Raw genomic sequence first — 23,332 nt, 5'->3', positions numbered from 1 at the left:
TCCCCAAGACGTACTTATTCAGACAGTTACCTAAATGGACTTTAACACTGCATTTTTATGACTATTACTGATCATACGAGGGATATAGCCATCGTGACAGCAGAGAAGACTCTGCAGTTTTAGAGATCTCCAAGGATAGCAAGGACATTCACTCCTCAACAAGCTGTAGCCCAACTACAAGAATTTGTCATTAAATTCGTCAAGCTGGACAACGGTATACAAGGCAACTGGAGGTAGCAAGACACCCCTCCCTGAGGCAACCAACGGTCTTTAACTCATCGAGGTTTTCTGTCCCCCCGGGGAGATCACCCTGGTGTACAAACAGCGGTTGTCTTAGACGATATTACTACAATTTCTTACTCACCATCTTCTGAGAGGCAGAGAAAAAACAACGCATAACAGCAGCCTGCTATGATCCAGGATAGACCAGCACCGAACCATTCTAAGGATGCCCAAAGAAAAGCGTCGTCCTCCTAGCCAACTCTCGTCTTTCTCTGAGGGTGTACGCCTCGAGGAAAGTAAGGACTTGAAGGTATAATAAAGAACAGATTCAGTGTTCCCAACAGACCCTAGACTTTGCAAGGAGAACAAGGACCCGCGGGTCCCAACTGATCCTAGAAGTGCGGCTGCCAGTTCCCCTTCATATTGGTCCCCTCTTGGGAGAGAGAAGCAGCACATTTATTTTTACTTCCCCGCTCCCGAGACTGGCTGGGTACGGTAACGGAGAAGGATAACCACGATTTAGACTAATCTGATGGTGCCCTTCCCCAACCAACTGGCCCCAAGACTCCTGATACAAAGGAAGGCGAGTCAGATTCCACCTTCCTCCAGGTATGGAGCTTTATCCACAGAGTCAATGCCCTGTGAAATGTTCCTTGCTTTACTCCCAAAGGAGTAAAACTGCTATCGATTAAGTTTGTTGTGCACCTTGGGGCACCAGACCTCGCCAAGAGCTCCTATGATCAATCCTGTCAATTAAAAGGTCTTAGACAAGCTGGATATGCAGGTCTGCAAGGAAGGAGTCCTAAAGGGTGGAGAGTTCCATTTGATACTTCCTGCTTTTGCAGGGCAGAGAAAATACCACTGCATACAGAAGGCTTTTCCTCCCCCCCCCCTACCTCTTAATGATCGATTGTGCAGTGGCTGCATTGATCCCAGGTGTCACCACAGACCATCTAGTTGCACAGACCATCTTGTTTACAGGAATGGAGGTATCAAGCATGGCTACAGGCTTTAAGCTGCTTCTTGGATCAACTACTGGTCACGCACAGTCGGCTACTCAGCAGATTCAGAGTATTTCATCCAATCTGGACGAGAAGAAGGTTCTAAAAGACATCATTATCATAGGGGCAGTACAGTTCCTCATTCACTAAGCACCCTACCAGTGGGTGAATATAGGGGCAGTACAGTTCCTCATTCACTAAGTTCCCTACCAGTGGGTGAATAGAGTCCTGAAAAGCTGCAATGCTGTAGCCTCTTGTGAGGCTAACCAGTGGGTGAATTGAGTCATTGGGAGATCTTGAACCCAAGAAATGCCTCTCTAAAGGGTTCTGCTCTATTCCCAATGGAGGAAGTAAAGGCAGCAACCAAGAAGTGGAAGAAAGCTAGCCAGGGACTCTGTTACACCAGGGAGTGACCCTCCAGCAGCTCCTCCACCACTGCTTCTGGGCACACTAGCTGAGCAAAAGAAAGACTGACACAGGAACTACCCTCAACCCCGTCTATTCTAAAACGAGATATGAGCTAGCCCTTTCCTATTTGATAGGGACCAGGGAGTCTGACACAAGGCAATAGAACAAGGGGTAATTCTCAATGGAGGTGATGGTGTTATCGTGGAGCGGAAAGAAGAACCAGACTTCTTAAGATTCAAATATCTCCTCCCATTCATCACCTCTCCCACTATCCCAATTCCACCACCAGAAACATCATCACCTTATTGCTAGGGATTGGCAAAGCACAAACCCCTTCAGACAAAAGTCCAGGCTATACTGGAGAAGGATGCTCTCCAAGAGGTTAACAACAGCTCCCCAAGCTTCTTCAGTTGACTTTCTAGAAAGCATCTGTACTAGTCATAGATTTATCAGCCCTGAACAAGTTTGTGCTACAAACAGTGTTTAACATTATTGAGACCACAGTCACTATAAGGCAAGCGATCAAGCCTCTGTACTTCCTGAGGATAATAGGTAATCAAAGATCTCAATCCATCTAGCCTCAGGAAGTACCATCGCAAAATCCATTTCATAACAAGAATTACTTTTCATTTTATTAAGGGACTTTAAACACCTAGATCTAATTATTGACACCTAAACTTAATTAGGTAACTAGCAACACTAAAGTAACTGATTCAAACCTTCAATCTAAATCATTAATATATCGTCATATACTACAAAAGTCCAAAGATTATAAAAAATAAAGATACTTTCTATAATCAGTAGATTTCTTATTGATGGGAGCAAGGGGGAGAAAATAGGATTATAATCCGGAATTGGATTGGCAATTATCTGTCTTGAGTTCTTAAAGTATTTATCAAATGGGAACTGTATTACCAGCCTGCTTAGAACTGGTTAACAATTTAGAGATCTTGCCCAAAACTAAGTAACATACCATGTAATCCCATGCCAGATAAAATCACTGTCAAGCCCATGACTTTTGGCCAGGGCCGAAATTTACTTGCCCGCAGAGAAATTTTTCTGTCCGTATGCCAAACTATTACTGATATTGTAACATCTTGAGAATATTGTATTTTAGTTAGCTAACACTGCTTGGAGTCGTGTGTGTAAGCCCTTGGTGTAGCAACACCATCTGGAGTCTATAATGGGAGATCGGTAGGAGAAACAGACTAACCATTCCCTATGGTGAGCATTGAAATCACCAACAAAGACAAAAGAGGCCTTTCTATAATCTTGTATCTTGGCCATAAAGGTAAGGAGACAATCAAAGTTAAAATCATCCATGTCAGGATTCCGGTAGATTGAACACCAATAGAAGTTATACCTGCCACAAACTTTTATTACCCGATCCCATGAGATCCACATTCATAGCAGGACTTATGAGAAGCAGGATACTCGGTCCTTACACCGCCATTCCCCTGGCCCTCGGGATGGCATCGCTTTTCAACATTATTGGCTTCTTAAAACCAGTTATAAAGAGCTCAGTTGAGTGCCTCATATCAGAAACCAAGTTTCTGAGCACAAAAGAATATCAAGCTGTCTGGATGCAACTGTAAGGTCTTGAATACTGTATTTGCATGAAGACCACGAATATTGCAATACAATAGACGACATTGACAAAATCTAGGATGTACTGGTCCAGGATATGTCTCCAGAAACCATAAGAATTAATGGTAATAAAAAAGATACATTATACTTAACAACTAAATTAACAAGAATCATACTTAACAACTAAATTATCAAGAATAACAATGATTGTTTGTTTTAAGAAAATATAAATAAAACGATTGGTCAAACCCATAAACAAAAAGTCAGAAAAACTGGCCAGACTATTCGGTGTATGTGTAGGCAAAGAGAAAAAAGCTGTAACCAGAGAGAGGAATCCAGTGCAATACTGTCTAGCTAGTCAAACGATCCAATAACTCTCTAGCAGTAATATCTCAACAGGTAGTTGGTACCCTTGCCAACCTAATAACTGTAGGCAATAGACTGAAGTGGGAGAGACTATAAGAGGCAGAATTAGCGAGAGATGGGATGTCATGCTGTGCGTAGGGGGGAGTGACGCAAGGAATGCTGGGTGCAAAAGAGCTCGGTTGGTTTGAAATAGTCAAGCCACAAGAGTACTTATTGTGAAAACGTATTTTTTTTATTTAATAGAAGTTATGGATCTCTATCTCAAATTACCTAATCTGCAAAGGTAGAACACACTAATATTATGGGCTAACTGTATAAAAAAAATGTTACGCACTATTTGCCTAACTAACTAAATGGGGTTCGAAAAGCAAAAAGGTTGCAGAATTAGCAAAGATAGTGCAACAAGATAAAAAAAATAGCAATGAAAAACTGAAGTTAACCTAGAGTTTCTCGGTCTTCTCTACATCACCAATAATTAAAACATGAAGGGGTTAGCCTACTAAATATAAACTTACATTAGGCATCATAATGCTAAAATAAAACTAGCTAACGTGATACTAGTGAAATAAGACTAAGTGAACACTAAATACAAAGAGCTGTCGGGTACTCGACACGGCGCCCAAAGGCTAGCTGGACTCTTGAGCGCCTGGCTCCCACAACGCCTAAAAAGTTAAATAACCACTCTCCGAAACGATCTAAAACTCCTACAGCTAACTCAAAACTGTAAAAGAAGAGGGTACTCAACTTTGACGATGAAAGGGAAGCCATCATACAAGAAATTACTCAAAAAAAGCCGAGATAAGGAGCACTTGATAAACTGCGTACACGTAGAAATGCTGCGAACAAAGGAATAATGCGTTCAGGGACATACCGGGGTACCATGGGTGAAGGGGATATGTAACTGCTCCTCTCTTATCCTTTCCCCTAGTTTCCTAGACTGAGTTAAGTCAATTAGGGGTGCAGATATCTATGGTTATCTACAGATACGTCCCTGATTATACACTGTATCTTAGGATAGTCATTCTGGGAGTTAGAACCCTGTGATACCTGACGGTAATTCTCTTGTAATATCGCTCGCAGAAATATTATCAGTAGGAAGCTGACGAAGGGACCTTCCGTCAGGACAACACGGCTATCTCACCCAAAAATAGATTTTTCCTACGTCAAAATCCGTTTTTTAATCAAAGTAGTCAACTAAGAGCTGACATAACTTCAAAAGAAAAGTGAATGGCAGTGAACAGCATTCCTCATAAAAAAACCCACAACACTACAGCCACTAGCCAGTGCACATTTAAGTTGCACAAAATCAGGAAGATTGTAACCGCATTGTTACACAGGAAATACTGTACTGTACTGTTAATCAATTTGAATTGCAGGGTGAAATACAGTAAAGACCTATTATTTAGACACCAGTAATGAGAACACTGAAGAGTAGGAAGTAAATAATATGTTTTTTGGGCTCAAGCCATGGCGTCCTGATGGAAGGTTCCTGTTTGGTAGCTTCCTTGGGTATAAGACTACTAAGATATTCCCAGAGAATTTAACCACAGGTTATCACAGAATTCTAACTTCTGGAGCGAGTATCTCAAAGGTTTCCCTTTAAGACATCGTAATACAACAGGGGACACGCATGTCTGAACGTGCCACATAGCTATCTTCACCCCGAACAGAGTTAATGCTTCGGTGTGTAAGGGCTGAGAATAGCTGGGAGCCGTTCCACAGCTAATCTCACTCGTGGCTACTACTGATACTCGAGACGTAAACAAACGGACGCCATTGCTTTGATGACGTCACGCCCGTCTTCATCCTTTGTTTAGTAGCTGCCCTACTTAGACGGATTTTCCCTGTGTTATCTTTATCGCTTTGCATCTTCGCTATGTCGTTACCTTCAGCCTCGCCTTCTTCTGGAAAGTTGAGTACAAGGTTCCAGTATTGTTTAATTAAGCTCTGGCCGTAAAGTAAATATTATTTTGCGAAATAATTGATGTTTTGTGGCAGAGCTGTGCCTCTACCGGACCCACCATTTTATGGCGTCGTTGTTGTTTTGCATGTCTTATTTAGTTAGCCACAACAACGCTTCCGGCATTATATACTAATCGAATACATTAGTTTATTTAGTCTTCATAGCTAGGAACTTTTATATCGTGTTTAGACGCTTTTTATCGGTCATCGATTGACCTCATACCAGTCGGCTACTATAGCCCCCAGGCCAGGAGCCTACATACAAGTGTTCATGCATGATTTATTAGTGATCCTAGACTAAGTTATGAAGATAGTGGCATTATTATTTTACAATACTTTTGACAGTGATGCAAATGTTTTCGCCTTCAGGGACCATATAGGGGATAGGCTAGTCAGTGATTCTTTCTAGCCTAACCTAATATTAGGACCCCTATATGCTTCCTTCATCCCCTGCCTTGGCATTCCCTCTATTTAGCCTTGATCCCTTTTCTGAGTAAAGGGATTAATTGTCTAATAGAGTATATATCGCCTCTCGGTCCTCCCTAAAGGAATGAACCCCCTTTAGGATTGCGTCTGAGAGTGAGGTTAGGCTAGCCTACCTCTATGGCTAGGATAGTCTATGACTTTCCTGCGATAGCGATATGTCTTCTTCCTTGCCTAGTTCAGGACTTTTAGCCCTGTTCTAGGTCGGGTTAGGAAGGTTTCTCTGTTCCATGCTGAAACTGTACTCTTGCGCCGTTTTAGCCGATCAGCCTGATCTTAGGTTAGGGAGTGTCCTCCCTTCCCTTAGTGGCCGCTCTGGTACAGAAACCCTTCCTGGGAAGACTTCTCTCTTCTCCCTCCCCACCTATCTCTTGTATAGCCTAGCCTATGCTTAGGTTAGTTTATACTCATCTGTCCCCTGTCCTACAACTCCTCCTTAGGGTGGATGAGTAGGGCTACCCGAGCTTCCTTGTGCAGTCCACTCTGGTACATATACCTTCATAGTGTCCTATAAGGTTAGTTACTAGTATAGTTCTGCATATGGGAGTCTCCCCCCCCCCCCTCTTGGGTGTTCCCTAGCCCTCCCTTGGGCTACCTAGCTCCCGGTCCCTAGTGACCCCTGCTCATGGACGTTAGAGCCTGCCTCTATCATGGGTACACCCCCTCAGGGAGGGGGAGGGATGTCTGGAACCCTGACGGTACTTCCTGCATCCCTTTCCCCCCTCCCCCTGTCTCTCTATCTATCCGGGTGCCGGTCTCTTGCCGCCTCTACTGTCGGCAATACCTGCCTCCTTCTTGGTGACTTCCCTACCCTTGCCGCCAGCCCCCCGTGTACCGAGGGACTGCCGGCTGCCGCCGGCTACTACCGGCGGCTCTCCTACTCCTATCTAATCGTCCGCTTGCCGGTCGATCACCGGAGTGCCGGCATATACTGCCGGCAACCCGATACTACCTTTACCATCCTTATCCCAGTCACCAACCTGGCATCCTCCGACTGCCGGAGCCGCCGCTTCCTGCCGGCGTGCCGCCGTTGTGCCGGCGGCCGCCATCCTGGTATCTAACTGACTTTTGAAAATTGTCTGTTCTAATGCCAGAATCTATGCTGTAGCGAGCTCCGGCATGCCGGCGGCTTGCCGGATGCCCCGGAGGCGTCAAGAATACTTGCACCCCCTTACTGTAGCTATCATAAGACTAGGATAGCCCTATATGGCAAACAGATAAGCTGCTTCTGCTATTAAGATCAGTACCTAGTACTGCTCTGTTAGTGATCATGCTGTCTCTTTGCATTCTTCTAATTCCAGCATGCTATGTGCATCTTAGCGCGGCTGGTTGCCAGAAGCAGTTACCCTTTAATGAGGCCTTCTGGCTCCTAACTGGGAACCGAATGAATTCGATCCCAATCTTGTCCTTGGTTTTCCATGGAATTCCAAAATACGAGGAATTCTAGGAAACTATATCCAATGATCTCGGTCATTTGGAGTATCCGAGGACCAAGCTTATGGTAACCAGCCGGGCGAGATGCATGGAGCATGTTCTCCTTTACTGTTTTCATTCTCTATGCATCACACCTTCTTTAAGTTAAAATTAATGATTAATATTAACTTAGTTTAAGAGCCATTCTTATGACTCCCCCATACTCATTTTCTCTTTCTTCCACAGGAGGAGCAGATGAAGTGTGACTTCGCCTTCTGCGCTGTGAAACGCCCGCAGTTTTACGGGCATACGGCTTGCAGGACTCACGCCCCTTGTGCAGACAAGAAAGGGGATTTGAAGTTCTGGAATCCACTGGATTGTACGGTCTGCCAGGCCCACTTAGTTGAGGCCTTCCATAACCCTCCCTCAGCGGAGGTTAGAGACATTTCTCGTGAAAAGCTGCGCAAGTGGGTGCGTGGCTTTCAGAAAAATGCTACTGGACCGTACCTGGCCACCGAAGAACTGAGGTCCCTGTTGTTCCCTAAGGCCTCCCCTGACTCAGTGGTACCAAAAGAAGCAATCCCCACTGTCCAAATTACGGTGGAACCTGATGTGGTCATGGCTCAGTCCATGCACGAGTGTCGTTTAGATTCCGAGGATGATGAACAGATCTCAGACGTCTCGGAAGACACGGAGAAGACGCTTATGGCTCAAGGAGCCGAAGAGGACGAAGACAAGGTGGAATACACCGAGTCGGAGCTTGAAGCTGCTCCCTCGTCCATCCCTCCTCCTACTCCTACACCGACGGAAATGTCCATTCCGTCTACCTCCTCGACTCCGGATCCTTCCTCTTCTACCCAAGAACTGATCCGGCTGATTAGAGCCGTCATGGACGACAGGCTGAAGGAGAACCAGGAGTCCATCAGGTCGATGATTGGATCCAGAGAACCGAAGAAGATTTCGGTCAAGGATCTCCCCGCTTGCTCTCATGCCAATCCGTGGAGGTATGCAGAGCATATGGTTATTGCGACCGGCAGGATCTTTGTTAGTGACAAGATCGGCACGGTCCCGTTGGAAGATGTGGAGTTCTTCCCAAGCTTCGAGGCCTACCCGGACTGTTACGTCCGGCTTCGTTCCGAACCTGCCTCGAAGGAAGAGACCGAACCTAAAGAAGAGATAGTGTTCGATCTCGCAAAGGCCCAGGCTATGCTAGCCTCCGCATTTAAGAGTAGGGGCTTTACCTGCTCTAAGCTTCCGGCTTTGAGCAAGAAGCATCCTACGTACGTTGCACCTGACACTGCGGTTCTTCCTTTCTTGGAAAAGGCCTTAGCTGCATGCCTTAAAGCGGCGGAAGAAGGGAAACCCTGCCCTGCACTGGAGGAGTGCAGACCCTTCTCCATCGTGACCCCCCCTGACGCTCGACACTGGAAAGATGTTCAGCATACTTTCGTCGTGGGAAGGCTCGATCCTGACGTCGCCGGACGTCAGTTTAATGAAGACCTTCCTAAGCTCAACGATCACCTCCTTCGCCGGGAACAAGACACGAAGGAGAGGCTTGCGGCATCTCTTTCTCATCAAGTCCAACTGGAAGTGATGGCCTGTGACACAAGAGTACCAGATCACTACATGGTACTAGCCAAATCCCACTTACTGACAGTAATGAAGGACTTGTACCATTTCATTAAGGCTCGTAGAGCCTGTCGTGAATTCGTGTTTGCCGGTGCCACCGTGAAACACGAACCCCGGAGGCTGATTTCCTCCAACATCTGGGGAAAGCACCTGTTTCCTTCTGACCTTGTCAAGGAAATAACTGACAGAGACGCCACGGAGAATAGGAACCTTCTCCACAAGTGGGGCATGTCCAGAAAAAGGAAACCCTCTCAGGACGATGGACCTCAGCCTAAGAGGAAACCTCAAAAGCCAAAACCCCAACAACGTCAACAACGACGTCAGTTTCCGGGACCCGCTACCTCCCAAGTGGTTGCCCAACCACAACAGACCTTTCAATTGGTCCCCCAACCGGTGTTGTCACAGTCACCGGTCTTCACCCCTGCCTTTGAGCAACCATCCACTACCTTTCATGCCAAAGGTAGAGGCTCGTTCAGGGGTGCAAGCAGAGACGCATCTCGTCGTCCCTCCAGAGGTAGAGGAGGAAAGGGAGCTAGCAGCCGAGGCAACAAGTCCTCGGGACACCAGAAGCAATGAAGTGCTTCCGGTGGGAGGAAGACTCCGCCAATTCCAGGATCGTTGGACCTTCGATCCCTGGGCACACAGCATCATCAAGAACGGTCTAGGCTGGAGTTGGACGCAACCACCCCCAATCTTCCAGCGGTTCTTCCAGCAATCGACCCCCCTTCTGGAAGAATATGTTCTAGACCTCTTGAACAAGAAGGTGATAAGGAAGGTAAAGTCCACCAGGTTCCAAGGGAGACTGTTTTGCGTTCCCAAGAAGGACTCAGACAAACTCAGAGTCATTCTGGACTTATCCCCCCTCAACAAGTTCATAGAGAACAACAAATTCAAGATGCTGACGCTTCAACAAATAAGGACCCTTCTGCCTCAAGGTTCCTACACGGTCTCTATAGACCTGGCGGATGCCTATTGGCACATTCCAATGAACCATCACGCTTCCTCCTACCTAGGATTTCAACTCCAAAGGAAAAGCTACGCCTTCCGGGCCATGCCATTCGGCCTCAATGTGGCCCCTCGGATCTTCACAAAACTGGCGGATGCCATAGTACAACAGCTCCGCCTAAGAAACGTCCAGGTGATGGCCTACCTCGACGACTGGCTAGTCTGGGCTCCATCGCCCGAAGAGTGTGCAAAGTCTTGCAACGAAGTTACCCAGTACCTAGAACACCTGGGATTCAAGATCAACGAGAAGAAATCTCGCCTCTCTCCAGCTCAGAAGTTTCAGTGGTTGGGAATCCACTGGAATCTTCAGTCACACCGCCTTTCCATCCCCCAGAAGAAAAGGAAGGAAATAGCAGGGTCTGTCAAGCGACTACTGAAATCCAAACGCATTTCAAGACGACAGCAGGAACGAGTTCTAGGCTCTCTACAATTCGCCTCAGTGACAAACCCAGTGCTTCGTGCACAGCTAAAGGATGCCGCGGGAGTCTGGAGACGCTCGGCATCCATCGCTCGAAGAGACCTCAAGAGACTGCTTCCAAACAGACTTCGACGCCTCCTAAAGCCGTGGTCGGAAGCAAAGGCCCTGAAAAGGTCCATTCCTCTCCAACACCCTCCTCCATCACTCAACATCCACACGGATGCCTCACTGGAAGGCTGGGGAGGTCACTCCCACCTGAAACAGGCTCAAGGGACCTGGTCTCCACTATTCAAGACGTTCCACATAAACATCTTGGAGGCCATGGCGGTCCTTCTAACTCTGAAAAAGTTATCCCCGCCGCCCTCGATCCACATCCGTCTAACCCTAGACAACTCGGTGGTAGTTCGTTGTCTCAATCGCCAAGGCTCAAGATCGCCCCAGATAAATCAGGTGCTTCTCCCAATCTTCCGTCTGGCGGAGAAGAAGAAATGGCACCTGTCTGCAGTTCACCTACAAGGTTTCCGCAATGTGACAGCGGATGCTCTATCTCGGACAAACCCGATAGAGTCGGAATGGTCTCTAGACGCAAGATCGTTCTCCTTCATCTCTCATCAAGTCCCAGAACTTCAGATAGATCTCTTTGCAACGAGCGACAACAATCAACTTCCTCTGTACGTAGCCCCGTACGAGGACCCCAAAGCAGAAGCGGTGGACGCCATGTCACTGGACTGGAACAGATGGTCCAAGATATACCTGTTCCCTCCCACCAACCTTCTGTTGAAAGTCCTCTCCAAACTGAGAACCTTCAAAGGGACAGCGGCCCTAGTGGCTCCCAAGTGGCCCCGGAGCAACTGGTACCCCCCTGGTCCTGGAGCTGCAGCCCAAGCTGATCCCTCTCCCGGGCCCAGTTCTCTCTCAACAAGTACAGAAGTCGACTGTCTTCGCTTCATCATCGAAAATCAAGGACCTTCATCTCATGATTTTCTCTCCCTTGCCGCAAAGAAGAGGTTTGGGATCTCGAAGAAAAGTCTAGACTTCCTAGAGGAATACAAGACCGAATCCACGAGACGGCAATATGAATCATCCTGGAGGAAATGGGTCTCCTTTGTCAAGACAAAAAATCCTAAAGAAATCACCATTGATTTCTGTATGTCCTTCTTCATTCACCTTCATGGACAAGGATTAGCAGCCAATACGATTTCAACCTGCAAATCGGCCTTGACTAGACCAATTCTATATGCTTTCCAAATTGATCTGTCCAACGACATCTTTAACAAATTACCAAAAGCATGTGCTCGCCTACGCCCAGCACCCCCTCCGAAACCGATCTCCTGGTCACTAGACAAGGTACTCCATTTCGCCTCCAACTTGGACAACGATTCATGCCCCCTCAAGGATCTGACTCAGAAAGTTATATTTTTATTTGCTCTCGCTTCGGGAGCCCGAGTCAGCGAAATAGTGGCATTATCAAGAGAAGAGGGACACATCCTGTTTGCCGATTCAGGAGAAGTGACCCTCTCCCCTGATCCGACGTTTCTCGCCAAAAACGAATTACCCACCAAAAGATGGGGCCCTTGGAGAATATGCCCCCTGAAGGAGGATGTCTCTCTATGTCCAGTAGAGAGTCTCAAGGTCTATCTTCGCAGAACTTCGAACTTTGGTGGAGGCCAACTCTTCAAAGGAGAAACATCGGGCAGCGACCTGTCACTGAAACAATTAAGAGCGAAAATCACCTACTTCATTCGCAGAGCGGATCCGAACAGTACACCCGCTGGTCATGATCCTAGAAAAGTGGCATCTTCTCTGAACTTCTTTCAGAGCATGGACTTTGAAAGCCTTAAAAATTTTACGGGCTGGAAGTCCTCGCGAGTTTTCTATAAACATTATGCGAAACAAGTGCACGAAGTCAAACATTTTGTGGTAGCCGCAGGTAGTGTTATGAAACCTGCACCTAACTCTGCGTAGAACAGCGAGTTACTTGGGACTCTAACTCTTCGGGTGCCTATGTTGACCCTCGAGCGATTCATAGTGATGTCTAAAAACACTTAGTGCTTTTATAACTGTTCTTATCCCAGGTGAAATGTCATAGTGTCACACAAGTGCCGCATGCCTTGAGCATGATGTGTTGTTTAAAGACTTGCGTTCCTCGAGAACGAGTACCTACTAATCCTGAAATTCCTTTTCAGATTCAAGAGCAAGCCTTTATTTCTATGTACATTATTATTACTGTAAATGAACTTTACTTTTGCTGTAAATTATTTAATTTCTGCATTGTGAAATAAAATTTCTATTTTATTACTTATGCGTCTCTTTCAGCTCCTACCTACTATGAAATACATACTGTCATAGTTTTATTTATTCCTCCTTTCTTATGGTCATGAAGAATTTAAGATGTCTAATCCTAAATTATATTCACCCTGTCTCAGTAAGGTTCCTACACGAATACTTACTTCTGATAACCAAGAGATGAACTCTATACACAGTGCCCAACCACCACTGGTCTAATTCAGAATGTTCCTATACAAATATCAAACATTCTGCTTCATCTCTAAGTTCTTCAAGTTCTTCTGTCAGGATGAATAGCCCTTCAATACCACTTTGACGTCGGCATAGCCCATGGGAACTTCCTACCAATGGGGGGCAGGATACTTCGTTCCTATGGTTCTTTACCTAAGATTACTTTGCTGTTTTGTCAATGCCTAGGCACTTAACACTGGGGGAAAATCTACCACGATACATTGATTCTCTGGTACTCTTCCATCAGGACGCCATGGCTTGAGCCCAAAAAACGGATTTTGAGCGAAGCGAAAAATCTATTTTTGGGTGAGATAGCCATGGCGTCCTGATGGACCCTCCCTACTACTTCGTCCAGTTTTGTTCCCACCCTACACAATTGTATCATGGTGATGGGCAGCAACTGGCTTCAGGATGAAGACGGGCGTGACGTCATCAGAGCAATGGCGTCCGTTTGTTTACGTCTCGAGTATCAGTAGTAGCCACGAGTGAGATTAGCTGTGGAACGGCTCCCAGCTATTCTCAGCCCTTACACACCGAAGCATTAACTCTGTTCGGGGTGAAGATAGCTATGTGGCACGTTCAGACATGCGTGTCCCCTGTTGTATTACGATGTCTTAAAGGGAAACCTTTGAGATACTCGCTCCAGAAGTTAGAATTCTGTGATAACCTGTGGTTAAATTCTCTGGGAATATCTTAGTAGTCTTATACCCAAGGAAGCTACCAAACAGGAACCTTCCATCAGGACGCCATGGCTATCTCACCCAAAAATAGATTTTTCGCTTCGCTCAAAATCCGTTATATCCTCAACTAATTCCCAGAGTAAGAGGCATTTTGCAAGGGGAGAGAAGAGGAATTTTTTATTTTTGGGTAGACATTGAAACTGCTTTGAGCACAGGTAATATTAACATCAGGAGAGTTTAATCATAAAACAAATTTGTGCTCTCTATAGTATACTTCAAAAGATGGAGTTTAGTTTTTTGCGCTTTTGCCAGAAGCCAATGCCAATAGGAAAAGTGTTTTAGCAGTGAAATCTTTGAGGGAAAGATTTTCAACAGTTCAAATACTGTATATAAGTACATACAAATACCAAAAATATAGACCTGACTCCTGTAGGCCTTTCAAAGATAATAACACAAAATATATCCACTATAAAAAATGTATAGATATAATCCCAGATAATGGTACAGAATCAAGGTTTGATCTATATCCCTTAATTACTGAATTTGAAAGTTCCTTTTCATAAAAAAAAAAGCATATTTAACAAAATTATTGTAACTAGTTCCAGTCATCAATATATTCTTAGAATCATAAGATAGACTTACTGACAATGGGTCCAATAACGTAGTTACCAATGGCAGTGCCACAGAAACGATCATGGGTCCATGGATCATTATCACCTGGGGTGCGACTTTTAGGCACAACAATATAATCAGCCTGGCATCCTTGATACCCAAACTGAAATAAACATTTTATTTCAGGGACTTTATATATGGTTGAAATTGTATTTCATGAGAAATGTCAGTAGATTTAATGTAAAATTAATAAATTTCTTTATAAAATTTTCTACATTGTTAATATAAGATTTAATCTGGAATTGGAAACTTTAATTCCAGCATAAAAAATCAAAGAAAACTTCAACTATCACACAAACAGATTTCCCCCAATTTTTCATGAAACTACACAACCATCATCTTCAAATGCCCAACTAAATTATTTTAGTTGGGCTGACTAGAAGATAATCTTCATATAGATAATTTATAAACAGCCTTTGCCGCGTTCAATTTAATATAACAACGATACAACATATGGTCAATCGATTGGTTATAGTATGTATGGTATCGGCGTTCAAGCTACCATAATGTAGGGTATGTCCATTCAAGCTCAAGACAACTTATCTGATCAAAGAAGACATACCAGATTGGTCCCATCCACAGTCTCGTTGTACTTTACTTGACCAGTGAGCAAGAAGGACTCTGAGCTTGTAGGTTTGTACATGACACCACAATATCCTTCCGCCCCCTTCACACACACGTGGTAGTCGAGGTTGTTGAGATGACCTGCAAACAAAAGTACCACGTAATTACAGATGTGGTTAAGTTGGAATGCAAACCTGAACAAAATTATGGAAATTTTCAACTAATTTTTATTAATGCAAACAATCTTATAATATTTACCATTTATAATTTGTTTTTCACAATAAAAAATCCATTGGGAAAAATGTGTGATTTATAAGGTTTTATAACTACATTTTTTCTTATTTAACAGATTTATTGCTAGTCATAAAATATTCAAATAGCCTAAGCCTGAGCACCTTTTTCAAAAGTCCTTTTACTGTGTTTATGTAACTATGTCGATTTACTCATTTATTGTCGACTACGGTTTTACTTACCAGTCCAGACTCGTTTCCCACAGTCAATCTCGGTGCCATTCCAGCATGGGTTGTAGTCCAACTTTGTGCCGTCAAAGTTGAAGCTCTTTATGGTCTCGCGTACACCCACATGGTATTGGAGACACCCTGTTGGAGCTTTAAGAGGAAACTTAGCTTAATGCTGTAATCTTTTTGTGGCATGAAAATCTAAGGTAGCAATCTTTTGTACCAAAGATTTTAAGAAAATGCATGCACCACAAAAAAAGGCTTTAATGGTTTATTAATTTGTACAATTATAGCCTACTATACTGTACAAACTTTTACATAGCATGTACTGTATGTGGTTGATGAAAATATTTCAAATCATATACAATCTATTTCAAGGAATGGCTTGAAGAATAAAGTGGTACTATGAATCGAAATAAATTCTGTCAAATAAACCTATGTCCCCAGTTTTAGCTAGAAAAAAAATTCAATGGGCAAAAAAAAAAAAAAAAAAAAAAAAAAAAGAATGGACTAGAATAATACGCTATTCATACTTCAACATGCAATGATTGAAGGTTTTTACCTCTTGGAGTAGAAGTCTGGAGATGATCATAAGTACAATCGCAAGGAATCTGATTGACTCTGATTTTCCATCGGCGATTATTTTCCACCTCGAATTTGTAATCAATTCTGCAAATAAAAACAGGCAAAAATCATGATTATTTTTCTGCTTTATAAATTGAGATTGGAATAAAGATGCATCTATTGTTTTTACCATCTTGGTTCTTAGTTTGTATGAATCAATATCCACCTGAATTAGTAGAGGCAAGATTTTTTTTTCAAAACTGACTCGGAGAAAAATTTTTGTTAGCCAACTTAAACTGATTGAATAATATTGATATAGTAAACCCTACTGGCATCAGATTGGTAAACAAGGGCTTATAGATCCTAGTTATGGTAAATCTTCTAATTGTTAATGGTAGTTGTCCAGCTCTCTTTTTAGACTAACACTGCCCCTAGTGAAAAGAACTTTATACACAGAATTACGAGTCTCACTTTAAATCTTCAAAATCTCATTGGCATAGAGTGATACATATTCACTTTTACATAGAAAAATGAAGTTTCTTATTAAAAGATATTAGCAACCCTTCCATGAAAATTTTGTCTGTAGGCTAGAGAGTTTCAAGATCAGTAGGCTAAAGCCGGTGTTTGGAGTATATTGCAGTTTTATTGTACAAGTGCACTTCTAAGTTATATTTTTACAGCAATATGTATGGAATTTCAACTGTAATAGGCAAATAGCAACAATAGATGACCAAAATTTTACCCTATTCACTGATGTAATATGTTAAACAGATTCACTTTGCTTTAAACTAGATAACACCTGTTGGTTTTTAAAAATTTTACAATAGTTTTACAATTTGAATGTAAGTACCATTTTCAGTCACTGCACATGTAGGTATGGGTGGTAATGGAAAGGCTAACAAATTACTGGAGGGATCTTGACTCTTTTGACTTTGAAGGATATATAAACTTTTGTTCTATGAATCCTTGCCAGGTATCAGATATTTTACTATAGATGTATGGCGGAACAAAGTTGTCATGATTAAATGTGATATCAGGGTGGTGATACATCTTTGAAAGTATAACAACACACCTGCTTTTTATGAAAATGCCACTTTCATGTAGATATTTTGAGTGAGATTTTTTTATCACACATATTGGGAAATTGTTTTGTCCCTTTGACTTGGGATCTGTTAAAAGTAGGTATGAGGCCAGAGGCAATTCTAAATACTGTATATGACAAAGTTTGTCATCAACAAAATATCTTGTTTCTATAATCTCAATTTTTCTAAACATCACGATTGTACAATATAGGCTACTCTACATAATGTATTTTAAAACTAACACCAGCATCATTGGTTACTGCAGTTGATGCTGGATATCTTGATCAATAACAACATTTTCATAAATTTGCTTTTCTTATAATCGATAGCAAATAAGTCCCACTAAATTCTATGAAATCTTTCCGACCCAAAATGAAAAACTTACGGAAGAGACTCCCCAGTTTCCTCATCCGTGTAATGTCCGTAGGGCTTGGGGAAGATGGGAGTAGTTAGAACATGAAGGCTTGTGCTTGCTCGACCGGATACATCAACGTACACTGTAATGAGAATAACAACATGTACAGTAGTTATAATAACAATTGTAACTTCATATAATGCCATCGACAGAAATGAATAACCATAGCAAGATTTATTAAAAGTTTGGTCAGCTTGAGTAAAGAGCTTTTATTTTAAAACATCTATATAACACATTCACGAAGCTTTTATTATACAGTATCTATAGAACAACGAGGATTTTATCATTAAAAACCATAATAATAACAAAAACATTCTCCATATTTTGCACATTATTTCAGTTGTTTACCAATTATGTACTATTTTGAGAGACTTGGCCCACCCGAGTGGTTTAATAAACAACTAATCCCTAACGTTTGTTGTTAAATCATAATGGTCATTGAAGTTTTTACGACCGAGTTTCCCTGTATTAAACAGAGTTTTGTGAGGAATTTCCATTATTTTCTCTCTCGAACATCATATTAAACAGGGCAAGTCCCCCAGCTAGGTCTACATCTTTTCTCTTTATTTTAGCCTTCTAACATATTGGTGTTCAGGCACTTCCATATCAAATACTTTTCAAAGGAATTTTTTTTTCCTTTGTTGTTACTTAACCAAACTCGGTTTCCGAGTTATCAATCTATACAGCCTCTGAAAGTTTTAAAAATTTTCACAAACTATGAAAATCAGATACATGCAGTTTTGGAAAATAAATAAAGAATTAAAGTTAAGTAAAGATTCAAGATAATTAGGAATTAATCTCAAACTTGAAAATGTATGCAAGTACCGAGAAAACTTACCCAGGTGGGTTTTGAAAATAATTACCCAGTAGTATTTTTCATCGAGTGCTTCCTTTTCCTTTTTAAATATTTCAGATCTGATCTTTTCTACCAAAAAGACACCACCACACCTTTTATGAAATCCCTTAATAGCAATGCACCTTGCGAAATCAATCTGACCATGAAACCTGGCACTTTGTTGTGACATCTCTCTAAATCTTACCAACTTCATTGCAAAAACCCAAATGTCTGCTGTATTGAAAAGCGGAGATCCTGTCTGTGAACATTTGCTTGTTTATTAATGGGTTACTCTTACTTAACATGGACTGCCCTCCAACAAACATCTAGCATAACCTCTTATTTTTCTGCATGCTACTTCACCTGTGGTTACTTCATTATAAAACTAGCCATGCCGTTGACTCTTACATAAATCTAGTGATAATTCCCTCTTTATTTTTCTCAGCTCCACCTCACCTCTACTGTATTTTCATAACACACTCCAGCCATATTCCCGTATGTTTTGCCCAATGTACTATACCCAATCTTATGTTCTGTGCTATTGCTGTGATACCAATTGGCCACTCATGATACTGCCATCCATGTTATTTCTGATCTTTCCAAGTCTTCACTTTTCCTCTTTCCAAAGGCTGACCTCTTTTCGATGTCACTATATTGGTCCCCTTCCACCTTGTCATGTCAACATACTCAATTGAATATTCCTTTTCTTAATTTAATAGATATTCAAAATTCTATTGATACAATTCCACAATTTTTTTTCCTATAATTTCTCAATTTATCATTTATATATGGATTTTCACATCTACTCAATTTTCAATCAGCTACTTTGCTATACAGAATAATTCTTTCACGTTTCTGTTCTGGGATTCTTATTTTTTCATATATCTTTGCTTGTGTAACCTGCCTTTTTCCAGTATATCTATACATACATTTCCCCATTATCGTTTGCCAGAGCCTGGAGGCTCTCTTCCTTTTATTTATCAATGGACATTTTGACTTTGATACATCTCTCACTCTACCACTTCCTGATGTAATACCATAGATATCCTCTGACACTTTGTATGATGCTTTTCTAATTCTTTAATACAAATCACTTTTAAATAAACGAAAAATATTTCATGGAAAATATTTTCAATTTCATTCATATAAAGTTTGAAAATTATTTATTCTCTCCCGACCCACCCCCATTTACTCGCTATAATAATTTCAACCCATAAAAAATTGATATTTTAGGTCAAAAAAAGTTTTTATTTTTATTTATTTTTGAATCTTGATCCATATAAAATACCAGGTACTGTATAATTTACACTCAAATATAGATATTGTATTCTAGTTCTCAGAGAAAAAACAAGGACTTACTATGTTGACCATGATTGCTTCCACACAGTATCGGCACTGGCTCATTGGCTCTAACCATAAACTGGTCATGGTCGCAATTTCCATATTCAGGAGGCTGCAGTTCTAATTCCTCAAAGTCCAATCTGGATCCAAATATAAAATTATATTAAACTTCTTTTCCACAATCATACATAGTATTTCTGGAGAATAGCTGAAGAAGAGTAAAAAGAAGTTAACAAAACATAATGAATATGTAAGGGAAGTACTAAATAGACTATGATAATAGTCTGGAAACTAGGTAAAAAGGCAAAGAAAAAGAAAAAAGCGAATCCTGGAAACTACAAAACAATGATAGAATAACAATAAAGAAAACACTAAACTACTTTAATTAATCTGTTTAGCATTAAAATCATAACTTGAAATACAAAAGACTTGCTTACCGCACTTGGCAAATGGGGACGTCACATTCGTGTGATATGGTCAGTTCACAATGCTTGGTCTCATTTATGGTAGGATTGGGATACTCCGGGTTCTCAAAATCGAATTCCAGGAAAGATACTTCTTCTCCACAGGTTACAACCACTATTTAAATCAAGATTAAATGTGATTAGCAAGTAGATTTTCTTACACTGATTTATGATAGACACTGATTTATGATAGAAATAATAAAGATATTAGAGATCTCTTAATATTTTGGAATTTTGAATAAGAGTTTTAAATTCAACATAAGTGAAATTATCTTTTTATCTGTAATGTCCAGTTAACAATTCCCTCCAGATATATTTTCCTCATTATCCATATTTCTTTGTATCAAAACTATGCAAATGTGTCTGCAAATGTAATTATGACATGTGAGCTGGATAAGAAGTGGAAAGAGCACATTAGGAAAAACTTATGTAGGAAAGAGCAGATAGGCAGTATTTAATAATTCTATATGGTCAGCAGGAGTAATTTTGAGTATAAAAGGGAAGAGAAAAAAAATATTTTATGGGATGAGGAAATTAAAACGACAATTGAAGGGAAAAAAATGAGTAATTGTGGTAAAGTTGCAAGATAGAAGAGTAGGAGCAGACATACAAGAGGATTGACAGGGGAATCCGAAATAAACTGGAGACACAGATGGGGTTTAACAAAATCAGCCAGAAAAAAAGGGAACAACAACTTTAGATAGGATAAAAAGGTATTTTACCGAGAGTAAATGCCGACAGATAAATGAACAAATTAATCTCAGAATAAAAGATGCAAGTGGAGAGATGCTGCTGGATATGAAAGCAGTCCCGAGTCAATGGAGTAAGCATTCTGGGGATTAATTGAATGTGGGTGATAGAAGAGAGGCTGAGCCGAATGATTAAAGACGTGAAAGGGTTATTGTAAGCCCAAGAATGCATCTGAAAATTACTGCAGAGTATATACATAAGGGGATTACAATGGTGATGGAAGGAATTGGATTCCAAGCGAGATGATACAATGTCGTGACGACCGAGTGGCTGACAAAGATTTCAAGACTTCAAAGTACAGTATGTTTGGATAAGAGAAAGTCTAAAAGGAATGGGGTGAGAGGAATAACTGCTTCATTGTACAAAAGTAGAATAATAGGGGCAACTCAAAATTATAGAGTACAACGCCACTTAGTATACCAGGGAAGGTGTCAATAGGATTAAAATTGAAATAATAAGAATGATAGAGCAAGAGTAATGTTGGTGTAAACAACCACAACAACTATTAAATAAGGTGGGGATCATGTGTTTGTTATGAAACAGTTCTGTGAGAATTTTGAAGTAAACGATAAAAAAAAATTAGCATACGTGGCATATATAAACCTAGAAAAAAAATTTGCAGTAGAATTGTATATAAATAGAATAAATAAAGAGTGCATTAGGCTGCTGAGGATACAGTTTAACTTAGATGAAATGTTGGATTCCAGTATTTGGAGATGGTTTGATCAAGTGGAAAGAATGGAAGACAACAGATTAGTGAAAAGAGTATAATACAGATGCGCTTCCTACGGGATATTAGGTCTTGAGAGGGATGGATATGCTATGTGAAAAGACATACTATGCTGGAAAGAAAGGGCCTCCATATCCTGGAAGGGATAGAATGCATGGAAAGTACGAGTCATTGGGCTGTTACACAAATGCTCATCGCCAAAATTTCCTCTCCACTCAAGCTAGACTAATAAGGACCTGGCAACAGCTTATAATGATTCTGCAGTTGTGCTGGAGGCTAGCCAGTATCCCATGCCTAGTTCAAGGACGATAAGGTTCCATTATGAGTGAAAACAATTAAGCTGTGAGAATGACTATCTCAAAATCAACAGATTGTGAGTCTCTGACATTTATAATTGGCCACAAAGTAACATTAGGATGTGGGACTGACTGTTTCGGTCTCTCTTAAGAGGAAACTCACTATATGGCTTTTCCTCTGACGGAGTTCTAGATCCACAAGTAGTTAGCTAACACACTTAAAGATCATGGCTTTAGAGATGACAATACTACCACCATACTATTTTCCTTATGGTTATCATCCACCACAGCCAGCTAATCACTGTGCATTAAGCGTTCCATCTCAGGAATTAAAGCCTCGAATAGCATTTTATCTTACTAGGTACAGTTTTACAAAGAATGGGGAATCCTTACCTTCCTCCAAGGTGTATTTGGCAGAAAACCCTCTGCACGTATCCCCATCCGGTGAGGATTTGAATTCCACATACAGTGTGTCGATATCGCTCACATAGGTGCCAGGTATATCCGTGCCGCAGAGATTAGTGGCCAATGTGTCATTTGGTAAACCTGGATAGCAAAAAGATTTTATCTCTCGAGATGACATGGACGAGAGAATAACCAGAATATTTCTTGAATTGAATGAAAATGAACTTTAAGGATTATTTTCCAGAAAATAATGAAGAATAGGGTCTTCCTGAATTCAATTACTGATGTAGAGAGTATATTGATTAAGGAATCACATTCAGTTTGCAAGCATGCGGAGAATATACTTTGAAAATGACCAAAAGATATATGAACAAAAATAATCTTAGGAATAATTCATATACTATTTTTCAAAATGTGAAATTACACAAATTGAGTGCTATACAGTAAGTATATTACAAAAATTAATGTATGGAATAATAAAAACACAAATGACCAACATTACCTGTTGGGGAGATTAAAAGATAGTCCCCAGTGCAGCCGAGTGTTTGCGTGACTTCGAAATCATCAAAGCTAAGATGAACTCGCTTCCCCTTTCCTGCCTAAAAAGTTATAATTAATTAAATATGAAAAATATCAGGAAAATTTGTAACTTGAATGGAAGAAAAAATCTGTTTGGAAAAGCCAATGCAATGAAATAATGTATAGAAGCTTGAATTGCACAGGAATGAGGAGTATCCTCGTCATAAAAAAAATTATATAATAATAATAATAATAATAATAATAATAATAATAATAATAATAATAATAATAATAATAATAATAATAATAATAATAATAATAATAATAATAATTAGAGTTATTGGGGAAAGATGGATAAACGGAAAAGCTTAAAGTTGAGCAATGTGCATAAAACTAGACTTTTTAATAGAATTTATGATTTAAGAAAGTAGGACTTTTGGAATTGCAATACAAGAAACACGTATAGGAAAATATAGAGTATAAAAAATACAGTAATTCTTAAAGCAGTCCACAGTAGCTAGCCTACAAAAAACGGGGGGGGGGGGG

General features: G+C 41.0%; 1 protein-coding gene across 2 annotated transcripts in view; it reads right to left on the bottom strand.

Annotated features, from left to right (window-relative positions):
• Positions 1-23,332, bottom strand: part of LOC137645909 (uncharacterized) — a 49,633-nt gene that overhangs the window by 17,932 nt on the left and 8,369 nt on the right. For both annotated transcript variants that reach the window (XM_068378951.1, XM_068378952.1), the window contains exons 4-12: positions 22,770-22,866; positions 22,256-22,408; positions 20,060-20,201; positions 19,641-19,762; positions 17,417-17,528; positions 15,948-16,054; positions 15,401-15,535; positions 14,926-15,068; positions 14,334-14,466 (exon numbers count right to left, since the gene is read on the bottom strand). In XM_068378951.1, coding sequence (XP_068235052.1) covers positions 14,334-14,466; positions 14,926-15,068; positions 15,401-15,535; positions 15,948-16,054; positions 17,417-17,528; positions 19,641-19,762; positions 20,060-20,201; positions 22,256-22,408; positions 22,770-22,866 — 1,144 coding nt within the window. The remainder of the gene's footprint in view (positions 1-14,333; positions 14,467-14,925; positions 15,069-15,400; positions 15,536-15,947; positions 16,055-17,416; positions 17,529-19,640; positions 19,763-20,059; positions 20,202-22,255; positions 22,409-22,769; positions 22,867-23,332) is intronic.

The sequence above is a fragment of the Palaemon carinicauda genome, chromosome 8, assembly GCF_036898095.1.
Source record: "Palaemon carinicauda isolate YSFRI2023 chromosome 8, ASM3689809v2, whole genome shotgun sequence".
NCBI classification, from domain to species: Eukaryota; Metazoa; Arthropoda; class Malacostraca; order Decapoda; family Palaemonidae; genus Palaemon; species Palaemon carinicauda.
This window is presented reverse-complemented; position numbering and strand designations above follow the sequence as displayed.